Source organism: Ylistrum balloti, unplaced genomic scaffold, assembly GCF_031769215.1.
Source record: "Ylistrum balloti isolate Yb309-2 unplaced genomic scaffold, AGI_CSIRO_Ybal_v1 Utg369938, whole genome shotgun sequence".
Classification (NCBI taxonomy): domain Eukaryota; kingdom Metazoa; phylum Mollusca; class Bivalvia; order Pectinida; family Pectinidae; genus Ylistrum; species Ylistrum balloti.
Genome location: NW_026782047.1, coordinates 113,932 through 125,662, shown reverse-complemented (window position 1 = coordinate 125,662; position 11,731 = coordinate 113,932). Strand labels below are relative to the sequence as shown.

At 39.4% G+C, this 11,731-nt stretch overlaps 1 protein-coding gene across 1 annotated transcript in view; it reads right to left on the bottom strand.

The window, feature by feature from the left end:
* LOC132547210 (uncharacterized) overlaps positions 1–11,731 on the bottom strand; it is a 176,308-nt gene that overhangs the window by 126,833 nt on the left and 37,744 nt on the right. Inside the window, exons 18-34 of the mRNA XM_060210975.1 lie at positions 9,104–10,894; positions 8,772–8,863; positions 8,333–8,425; positions 8,026–8,105; positions 7,609–7,702; positions 7,097–7,344; positions 6,552–6,645; positions 6,229–6,405; positions 5,684–5,869; positions 5,340–5,516; positions 4,703–4,794; positions 4,429–4,509; positions 3,810–4,025; positions 2,653–2,841; positions 2,233–2,430; positions 1,947–2,123; positions 537–840 (exon numbers count right to left, since the gene is read on the bottom strand). Of these exons, the coding sequence (XP_060066958.1) occupies positions 537–840; positions 1,947–2,123; positions 2,233–2,430; positions 2,653–2,841; positions 3,810–4,025; positions 4,429–4,509; positions 4,703–4,794; positions 5,340–5,516; positions 5,684–5,869; positions 6,229–6,405; positions 6,552–6,645; positions 7,097–7,344; positions 7,609–7,702; positions 8,026–8,105; positions 8,333–8,425; positions 8,772–8,863; positions 9,104–10,894 (4,289 nt within the window). The remainder of the gene's footprint in view (positions 1–536; positions 841–1,946; positions 2,124–2,232; positions 2,431–2,652; positions 2,842–3,809; positions 4,026–4,428; positions 4,510–4,702; positions 4,795–5,339; positions 5,517–5,683; positions 5,870–6,228; positions 6,406–6,551; positions 6,646–7,096; positions 7,345–7,608; positions 7,703–8,025; positions 8,106–8,332; positions 8,426–8,771; positions 8,864–9,103; positions 10,895–11,731) is intronic.

The window sequence follows — 11,731 nt, the reverse complement described above, 5'->3', positions numbered from 1 at the left end:
TGTGGACAACACTCCTACATAATATTATTACCTGTACATTGTGGACAACACTCTTGCTATCAAAATATTGTTACCTGTACATTGTGGACAACACTCCTGTTATATAAATATTTTTACCTGTACATTGTGGACAACACTCCTATATAATATTGTTACCTGTACATTGTGGACATGCTCCTGCTATATAAATATTGTTATCTGTACATTGTGGACAACACTACTGCTATATAAATATTGTTACCTGTACATTGTGGTCTACACTCTTGCTATATAATATTGTTACCTGTACATTGTGGACAACACTCTTGCTATATTAATATTGTTACCTGTACATTGTGGACAACACTCTTGCTATATAAATATTGTTACCTGTACATTGTGGACAACACTCTTGCTATATAATATTGTTACCTGTACATTGTGGACAACACTCCTATATAATATTGTTACCTGTACATTGTGGTCTACACTCTTGCTATATAAATATTGTTACCTGTACATTGTGGACAACACTCCTGCTATATAAATATTGTTACCTGTACATTGTGGACAACATTCCTCTTGTGTAAACACTGGACTGTTACATCGAGTCTGGGCACACAACTTCTGTCGACAGTTGTCTATTTGTCCCTGCCTACAAACACATTGTTGGCACTTGTCTGAGGGATGGGGCATGGTGGCCCCCTCTCGGTATGTTACATTGCCCATTTGACAAGTCAGGTCTAATGTTGGACCAGGCACATCATCCTCACAGACAGGACAGCACCGCCCAGGCAGATTAATGGATCGTTCACAGTTCAGTGGAGGGCACGACACAGTCATATTAGTGATGGATCCATCCTTGTGACAGTAAATTCTTGATATTAATGGCGGACCAATCCTTCTCAGATAATTATGCATGGTATATCATGGGTGACAGAATTTATTTTTGGTGTAATGATAGGTCAACGCATTGATGTATTGTAATAGCTTTGCTCTCAATAGCATATTTCAAGTCAATGTCAATAACTATCAATTCATTCAACTATTTATCCCAAATGCTAGTTGTTTGATTTTAGATAATGCTACATTAAAGCAAGATTTTTCACCAAGTTATTGCAAAAATGTGAAAGCCTCTTTGGGACCCCGATTAGGGATGATACTAAACACAACAACAGCACAAAACACCTACCACAGTACTTAGAATGGAAATAGAAATTTAAGCATAATTTGTTACACCGAAGAGAGTTTATATCTTAAACAAATGTTATATTGTTATTGTTTCCAACAAGATCTGATTAAACCTACAAAGTATAATAAGGGAGGTGGTGACTGCTTCAACCTAGGGTCCGTGTTTTAGACCATTCCTTAACTCGACACAATTTCCTAAACAATAAGGTAAGCAGTATCTTTAAAATTGTGCCTAAAAGACAAAAGCAATGGTAAGGCAGCATTTTGATTACGTAAAACATCAATGAGCCTCAAAACTTACCACAATTTAACTCCCCATTTTTGAAAACAGGCATATATGCATATGATAAACAGCTGTTATCCTACCTTTACTACATCTAGATATTCATTCTGACAAGGCTTTGCCAACCATCTATGAAGTGTGTCAAAATAATTGTCAAAACCAAATACTTCGTAATATTTGCTGAATTTTCGCATTTTGATTCATTTTTCTGGGTGAAAATAACATACTTCAAAGTTCAAAAAACTATTGTGATACTATCACAATTGTAATTTTACTACCGCAATACTATCATGATAATTTTTTTTTGGCCTCAACCTCTCCTGACAGCACAATTTATTGGAGACATACTGGTAACAATAACATTTATGTCAGTTACAACTAGGAAGCACAATATCAAATATTAACAACAAACTTGGCTATGTGCAATGTTGAGCCAAATAAGATAATCTGATATTGTACAGAAAAAGGGGAGACAACTATTTAAAAAACTTACTGTGCAACGACACTCCTTGCAGGGCTGTGTAGGGTCCACATACACTTGACCATTCCTGAGTAGGCGATTGTTGTATTCACAGTTACTGCAAGAAGGGCAGCACTGGCCAGGACGCCGTGCAGGGTTTGTGCAGCCGGTGCTAGGGCACGCATGGGACTGACATGTGATTCTCCCTCCCTGTTACACAAACATACACTCTGATATTACTGGGCAGCGACGAGATGGACATTTCTCTCTACTATAAACATGCTGTTGTTGGAGGGTCAGAATCACATTGTATACTTACCCAGCAGGTACACCTAGTACAAGGATCCATTGTATCCCCAAAAGACTGTCCTTCTTTGTATCTGGTGCCAAGGACATTACAGTTGATTGGACACACAGGGCAGCAGCGACCTGCGGGGCGGACTGGGTTAGGACAGTTCACTGGGCTACACTCCATTCGGGTACAGTTGACAGCACCTGACTGTACACCATTATCACACTATAGTCAACAATCACTTTTCCTGTTATATAACATACACAACTCTTTCTATGGCATCATTTTGCAGTGTTGGATTAGTCTATAAACATGTGTTATTCTTATTGATTTTGTGCATGGCTTTAATTTAAGACAGCTACTACAGCTGGAGTTATTGTAATGATTTTAACAGCCTTGACCTTGATCAACGTGTGTCAGTGTCAGCTGTAATACAGTAAAACCTACCTCGCACACGCACACCCTGCATGCATCTCCACCTGGTGGCACAAATTTCTGACCATTCTGGAAGTGCCTGTTGAGATATTGACAGCCTCCACAGGATGGACAACAATCACCTGGACGGGTCTCAGGATAGCGACAGTTGACTGGAGGACAGGTATCTACTGAGGTCTTCCTACATCTAACCTCACCCCTCTGTAATACATTGACTCATTAATGATAAAATATATCAAATAATCCATACCAGCTGGTATGATATACCAGACTTGGTAAATACATAACAAATCTATCTTATAAGTAACAGTAATTATCTTAAAGGTACAATTTATATATCATATACAGTACAGGTGAGTACAAATCTAACAGGTACAGGTAATTATCTTACAGGTACAATTCATATATCATATACAGTACAGGTGAGTACAAATCTAACAGGTACAGGTAATTATCTTACAGGTACAATTTATATATCATATACAGTACAGGTGTGTACAAATCTTACCTATAGGTACAGGTAATTATCCTACAGGTATATTTTGTATATCATACAGTACAGGTGTGTACAAATCTAACCTGTAGGTACAGGTAATTATCCTACAGGTATATTTTGTATATCATACATACAAATAATGTATATCTCAAAAGCAGGTATACCCTTCATTTCAAATGATTTTCTAAACTTAAAACCCAATTGATTTTCAACAAATTTAAGAAAACATTTTTTACATCTTTCTTTATGCATCTACCTGACAGTGGCATATTTTTTCTGATAACATCTTTACACACTACCTGACAGTGTCTTGTTTCTGATAACATCTTTACACATCTACCGGACAGTGGCATATTTTTTCTGATAACATATCTTTACACACTACCTGACAGTGTCTTGTTTCTGATAACATCTTTACACACCTACCTAACAGTGGCATGTTTCTGATAACATCTTTACACATCTACCTGACAGTGTCCTGTTTCTGATAACATCTTTACACACTACCCGACAGTGTCTTGTTCCTGATAACATCTTTACACACCTACCTGACAATGGCATATTTTTTCTGATAACATCTTTACACACTACCTAACAGTGGCATGTTTCTAATAACATGTTTACACATCTACCTGACAGTGTCTTGTTTCTGATAACATCTTTACACACCTACCTGACAGTGGCATGTTTCACATGGTTTGCTGGGGTTGGGGAAAGTCAATCCTTCCCTGTAATTCCTTCCCTCAAAGGAGCACTCCTTACAGACTGGACAACACTGACCGTCCACCTCAACAGGGTTTAGACAGGGTGGGGCAGGACACTGCACTCGGTCAGACAACACCTGACCTACAAAAAAACTTGCAGAGTAAGCTTGCCCCTTCACAGGGCACTGTTATGGTCATGTGATAATATAACAAGTTATGTACTGTAGGACTGTTTACGTAAAAGGACAGGTTACTTACATTCATGTCTATAGTAGAGTTAACTTGCATTTTAAATTCTGGTAGGACTGGAGGTGAGAGGATATAGTGTAAGTGGGATGTTTTAGTTAACCTTTTTCTTCTACAGTTTGGTTTCTTGATAGTTATGGATTTAACATCCTGACCCTAAAATAAATTACCATATTTCAGTTTTAGAATTTAACACACCTCCTCTCTCTATTTGTAAAAACAGATTTGGTTTCTTTATAGATATAGGATTAAAAATCCTCATCCTTAAAGACATGACCATATGTAAATAAAAATTTAACCCACCTCAACTCTCGATTGTAAAAAGTTGATCAGTGTACTTACCCTCCTGACATCTGAGAATGGTACATCTACTAGCTGAGACAGTGTCCCCGTGTTGGTATACTTGGCCATTGTAGGAACATCCTTAAACGAAAGATTACAATTTACATCAGCTCAATAAATTGATCATCTCCAGCCATTCATTACACAACAGTAAAAAGATAATTCAATATAGTATACATAGCCTACCTTTACATATAGGACAAACAGCACCTGGCGGGGTCTCTGTCACACTACATCTGAGTGGTGGACACGGACCAATCAGATTACACTTTACATTTCCTGCAGTACATGTACATCTCTGTAGACTGTCCCCAGGCATCATGAAGCTTTGACCATCACTGTATGTCTCTCCGTCATACAAACATTCTACAACATCCAGTTATCGTTGGTCACAAATACTTTCTAACTGAATACCCAGTATTTGGTTTAAGATCACAAAGTTCATGTTTGAAGGTTTATTAAGTTTCTGTAGTCACTATTTACGTTGACAACAGTAGTGAGTAATTATGGTGTACTACAGATACTATAGACCAGCTGGAGATCCAAGTTTCCATGATTGCAGTCACTTTAACTACAGATTATTAGATGTTCTGTCAAGTTCTATGTGAACTTGTTACAGCATCTGATGAGATTTAACATTACTTTATCTATACCAGATAGAGTTCATACAATCTGTATTACATGTGTTGGGATATATTTTTTGTTGGTGTGAAGGGGTTATACTTGCTCCTTCCACACTACTTTCTAGCTCATTGGATCGTAATGAATTTGGTTTGCGGGTATAATCTGTGCTGTGACTACTTCCAGTCTAGATCTAGACTGTGCTGCAAGAAATAAAACACTATTACAAATTGGATGATACTAGCATTAAAATATGGGAGCCAGGTGTGAGGTAGCTAGGGAGGTCTAACCTGTACAGCTGGAGCAACACTCATTACGACGGATCGTCCCATGGGTACAGGTACGGTCACATGTCTGTCGTGTCCGTGTGATGATGCGCCCCTCGCGACACTGGTTGACACGACAAGGATCAGAGGAAGACACCCATACATCCCTGTTCGCATACCGCTTTCCCTCATCAACACACTCTGGAAAAGAGAACAGTTTCTGTAAGTTTTGTTGACAAGACATATATATGTTTTATAATATTGTTTCAATAGAATTAGTTCTGGCAACATCAGAGATTTAGGCTTTGTATAATTGTAATGACATTAGTGATCTTGGAATTTCACAGATAGATCGTGTTCAAGTATACCTGGACATCTAAGGTCACAGCAGCCTGATCCCACCCTCACTGGGTTTTGACATGGCAATGTCTGTGTGTCACAGCGCGTAGGTACACAGCGAACAATAGAGTTATCACAGGAACAGTTAAGACAAGGGTCGTAAGACGCACTGAATACCTCCCCATGTTGGTACCGCTTATCATCATAGACACAGGCTGTAAAAGGAAACAATTCTGTGATAGTACTACACTTAATGTGTGATAGTGCCACAATATAAGCTTCATCTTTAAAATTGTAATAAGAACAAAATCTAGTAAGTCTTGGGAAAATCTCACCATGAGTTTATTTCACACTTGCATGAAACTGTTCATTTTTACACTGTGTTAAATTCACTTCAAATGCATGAAAGCCTATTTTGTAGATTTAATGTCAAACTTCACCTAACCTTTTAATTTCACTTGATTTGGAAATGGATGAAATAGGTCAAAGTTTCCTTTATACAGTAGCATCAATTCAAAACTTCCTGAAAACCTCAGATATCAGTAATTCAGTGTGCTTCCTGCGTAGTACTCACCACTGTTGCAGATGGTAGGACAGCACTCCCCTGGGGCAGTAATAGGCATGCTGCACTGGGGTCTTGGACACTGCTCATCAATACACTCAACATTACCATGTTTACACAGACAAGATGTACAGAGATTAGGAGAGAAGAGTTCTCCGTCCTGGATTATCCTCCCCTGGTAAAAACAAGCTGCAACACCAAGTCAGAGCAGAAATAAAGCTACGGTTATCAACTTATTTACTCAAAAAGATTTGGCTTTTCAATTCTTTATTTTTAATATTGAATCTAAGGAATAAGATGTTAAAGATTCATGTATGTGATGAATCTATACCTACCAACACAGACTGGACAGCACTCTCCAGCAGGTGTGTAAGCATGTCGACAGTTAGCCTCCCCACACTGTATCCTCCTCTGACTACTTACACCATTCTACAGAGGAAACAATCACAACACATTTTATCATATGACAAAACTAGAGTACTGAGACACATCAGGAAGGACCCTGTACTGTTTCTGGCTTTAAATATTAGTATCGTAGCAATGTTTATTGCTTGTGTAGACACAATAGTCGTACATTTTGCACTTTATCGACCATGCCCCAAAAATCACTTTAACACAAGCACTTCCTTTGAAGAAGCATTAAGTAAAGTCTGTATTGCACAGAAACATAAAAACGGACAAACAGACAGAAAGATGAACAACCTGATAAATATCGAAGCGGGCCCTGCAAATTACTTTTAACCATTACTCAGTACATAAATTTTGGTTTCAAACTTCAGGAACTTGATGCTAAAAAGAAACTGAAAGAAGTCCTAACTGAGTTAAAAGTTATAATAAGTAAGATTTAAAGTTTTATTTAAAGTAATAAATGGTAATTTACCAAGCATGTGTGTTCTACACATGGACTATCACGCTCCCGCCATCGTGAGCCGTTACTATGACTACCACAGTCCATACAGGTTGGGCAACAGTCGCCTGGCAGGAGGGTGCTGCTGCGACATCCAGGTGTGAGTTGACAAGGCTTACGTCGACACTCCACACTACCATAGTTACACTGACATGTGTTACACTGGGACTCCTCAAACACCTCCCCATTGGAGTAGATACTGCCATTATAGTCACAACCACCTGTTCCAACCAATCAAAATCAGATAATAGGTAGCTTTATTTCTTTGAAGGTGAGCCAAAATATAGAGGATTAACATGCAATAGATACTGGATAGACTTACAAACACAAGACATACACCACAAACTGCATAGTAGCATGGGGTGGGTGTAAGTTAGGTGTGAGGGTAAGTATGAGAGAGACTCACCATCACATGATTTACAGCAATGGCTGGGTATCTGTATTGGGTGGGTACATGTTAGAGGGTAACTATGAGAGAGACTCACCATCACATGATTTACAGCACTGGCCGGGCACTTGTATTGGGTGGGTACATGTTGGTTCAGTACAGATTGTATCAGCACAGTTCTGAAGGCCTTGCTGCAAGAAACAATACTTGCAATATAGAACAACACCATGATGTAACTTATCATATCATTTTCTAACTCTGAACTTACCTGCGAAGATGGACCATTATTGTATTTTATAGGTTTTTACCAAAGGAGCATGGTTTACTGTAAGCTAATAAAAGTTCAAGCTCTTGTCACATGAACTGTAATTGGTTGAGTTAGCAATATCACAAACTTCTTTCAAGGCAGTATCAGAGGGAAGGGCCATAAATCTGGGTGTATAGAGAGGAGTGTGACTATACATCCCCTCTACATCTGGCAATACATCGACATGTTCTACACTTTATACTTTACCTGGCAGGTACAAACTTTACACACAGATGGTGCCCAGGTGGAACCCTCTGGACGTTCCTTTCCATTCTCATCAACACAACCTGCAATCATAAGCAAGGAGATGAATTCCTCAGGAAGTTTGACTACATGTATGTAAGATTATCCATCCACCGAAAAACTGAAAATAACAGTAAGTTTTGCTTTTTTGTTAAAAAAAACTTAAAATAAATTCCAGAAGATTCAATTTAGTTTTGGGTCCTTTGATAAGATGATAAGATTTAGCATAAACATCTAGCACCAAACGATTCCTTCAGGGAAGACAACTCACCGCTACATTCAATGATGTTTCCTGTGACTCCGTTGTACCACTCCTGGTGACAGCGTCCACAGTTGTTTGTCCTACACACAGCATCTACGATACCTACAATGTACATCAGTGAGATACAGCATCAGACACCTTATCTAAAACTAACAACTAGAATGACATGGAAGACAAAGCATTAACATCTGGATTCTATGATTTTATTATTTGTTTACATGTTTTGGGTAGCTAAGCTAGCTGTCATCTGAACAATGGTATAAATATTTACATAGCTAAGATTGAAATAAGGGCTCATCTGTGACACAATTACAATTGTCTTTATCATGACCTAAAGCAGTCAGGATGTTGGTGCTCTCTCCCTTCGTTAGGATTTTTTTAAAATTTAACTACCAGAATTTAAAACTTCTACATCATCCATTTGATTGTTTTATTTGGTAGGCCTTACCTGGACATTGTCTATTGCCACACATATCAGGACAAGACACAGGTAATTGTCCAAATGGGCACTTGTTGTAGTAGTTAGTCACAAAACACAACCTGTGGGGAAAAATTAACAGATCATGTTACATAGTGATATTACAGTTGTATGAACATTCACGTGATCATGCTTTTTTATGATTCTGGAAACAAGCTCATGACACCAAAATCATTTGAAACAGGTCATTTAAATCAGGTTAATTAAAAACATATCATGTTTACTTACCTATAAGTTAAAACATACACTCAATTGTTCCGTACCTTTGATCTTGGGAAATGTGTGTCAATGAGAAAACTTACCTGTTGTCAGGAGGAACTGGTAACCAGAGGTCGTTGTCCAGGACACTGGATGTTCTAGGTGTGTAATCTGTCTGCTCCCTGTTCTGTATTGCCTCAATCTGGGCCACCTGGTTACCACGCAGGAACCAGCTGAATGAGTAGACCCAGGATGGTAGCACTGTTACTGCTGGACAGATCCTTGTGATGATTTGTAGGGACAAATCATCCAGTTTCTCTAATTCCATTTCTGTCCAGCGTTTAATGATCACATATACAGGACCTAGATAGAAGTTGTTACACATGCGTTTATCAAAACCTACAGAGTCAAAACCAAATACATCATAGCCATTTCTGTCCAATCCATTACTACTGTAACCATACCTATTGTAACCAAAATGATCAAATAGGTCCAACCTTTCTCCCCGTGTCCATGTCCCGTTGCCTAGGAAACCATAGGGTGTCATTCCATTACGGTTAAATCCATACCGATCATATCCGTCCCGGTCATAGCCAGAGCTGTCCACTCCATCCAAATTGTACATGTCATAGTAGAAACCATAACGGTCAAAGTCCATAGTATCATAACCATTCCGTTTATAGCCATGACGATCTAGACCCGTGGTACTAAAAATTCCACGCATGTCTGTGTTACCATCACGGTCCATTGCTCGTTTGTTGAATCCATCCCTGTCAAAACCCTCTCTATCATATCCATGGCGATCATATCCCTCACTGTCATAGCCAAAGAGAGGCACAGACGTGTTGCACAGAGCTCCTTCTGACAGGGGTAGATAACCCACACACATCTGTCCTTCTGAGGCCATCACGTCATCAGGGGTAACTCCAAATGGTACCATGGGAATATAACGCAGCTTTTGTGGATAGTTAAAGTAGCCATTGCCCTGACGTTTTTGCCACTCCGACCACAGCCTGTCTATAAATGCCATGTGAGACAGAAAAAGTGGGTCGTAGGGTGCAAGCTCCGTCTGCATATGACCTCCAACCCAGGCTTGGAACTGGTTGGACATTACTTCCAACCGCAGACGGAAATTCTCATATCGAGGCTGGCGCATGAGTAACTCTAAATTGACAGCATCAGGTAGACTGACTTTCGTGTTGAACTGACGCCGTAGACACGGGGCCCAGAAAGGTGGATGGTAATCCTTAAATGGATGAGTACGAACACAGCCCTCCAATGTCTCACCGTTACCACCATACATATTAGCTGCCCAAACAATACTTTTCCTCAAGTCGCCTACATCTACTGTCCAATCAAAGTAGGGAATGGTGAGACTGCAGTCAATTTCTTGGAGTTCCTGCTCCACATACTGCAGGAAATAACGGAGCCAAGGAAGATAGTGGTCCCCTCCCACAGCTTGTGGTCTGTGGTCTGCATACATCTTTGCAAGGGAGTACCAGCGCGATGGATGACCAGTTTCCTTGGCCAGATATTTAATGGCAGCCTGGAACTTCTCAATCTCTTCTCGGCTCATATCTCGCACCTCCTTCCTCTGTCGCACACTGACACAATCACATATCACGGATCCACTCGGCAAACAGGTGCACGTCTGGCAACCACGTCGAAACTTCTCCCCAAAAGCATAGCTCATGTTACCATGGCTACATCCACATGGCTTTTCACATTGTGTTACTTCGCATCTCTGGCCTGGAACAAACTTGATGGCCTCTTGACCCTTGCCCAGGTTCTGACACTGGTCCAAGGATGCTGATCTACAGCTGTAAAGGTAGGCCACAGTGACTTCACGTGAGTTCAAGCCACGCCGATTGTGTCCCTGACAATTCATGCCAGCCCTGCAAACAATAAGAAACACAAATAGAAAAACGTGAATTAAACAAATCCATTGGTAGAAATGGTGCTAATTAAAGGCCATTAACTACTGACATTTCATCACTCAAATCTTTGTTTATATTCAAGAACATCCTTTTATTAGTTTTTCAAGATTGTAAATATTTCCAAAATTACATATAACTGAATACTGAAGACTTTACAGATCTGTGATATTAGTTTTCTAAAGAAAGGAACAGGGTCAGCTGACTTCATTCAACACTCATTATTCTCCTCACTCATACTCTCAGTCTTCATAACTAAGGTTCTCCTCACTCACACTCTCAGTCTTTATAACTAAGGTTCTCCTCACCCACATTCTCAGTCTTTATAACTAAGGTTCTCCTCACTCATACTCTCAGTCTTTATAACTAAGGTTCACCTCACTCATACTCTCAGTCTTTATAACTAAGGTTCTCCTCACTCATACTCTCAGTCTTTATAACTAAGGTTCTCCTCACTCACACTCTCAGTCTTTATAACTAAGGTTCTCCTCACTCATACTCTCAGTCTTTATAACTAAGGTTCTCCTCACTCATACTTTCAGTCTTTATAACTAAGGTTCACCTCACTCATACTCTCAGTCTTTATAACTAAGGTTCTCCTCACTCACACTCTCAGTCTTTATAACTAAGGTTCTCCTCACTCATACTCTAGTCTTTATAACTAAGGTTCTCCTCACTCACTCTCAGTCTTTATAACTAAGGTACTCACACTCTCAGTCTTTATAACTAAGGTTCTCCTCACTCACACTCTCAGTCTTTATAACTAAGGTTCTCCTCACTCATACTCTCAGTCTTTAT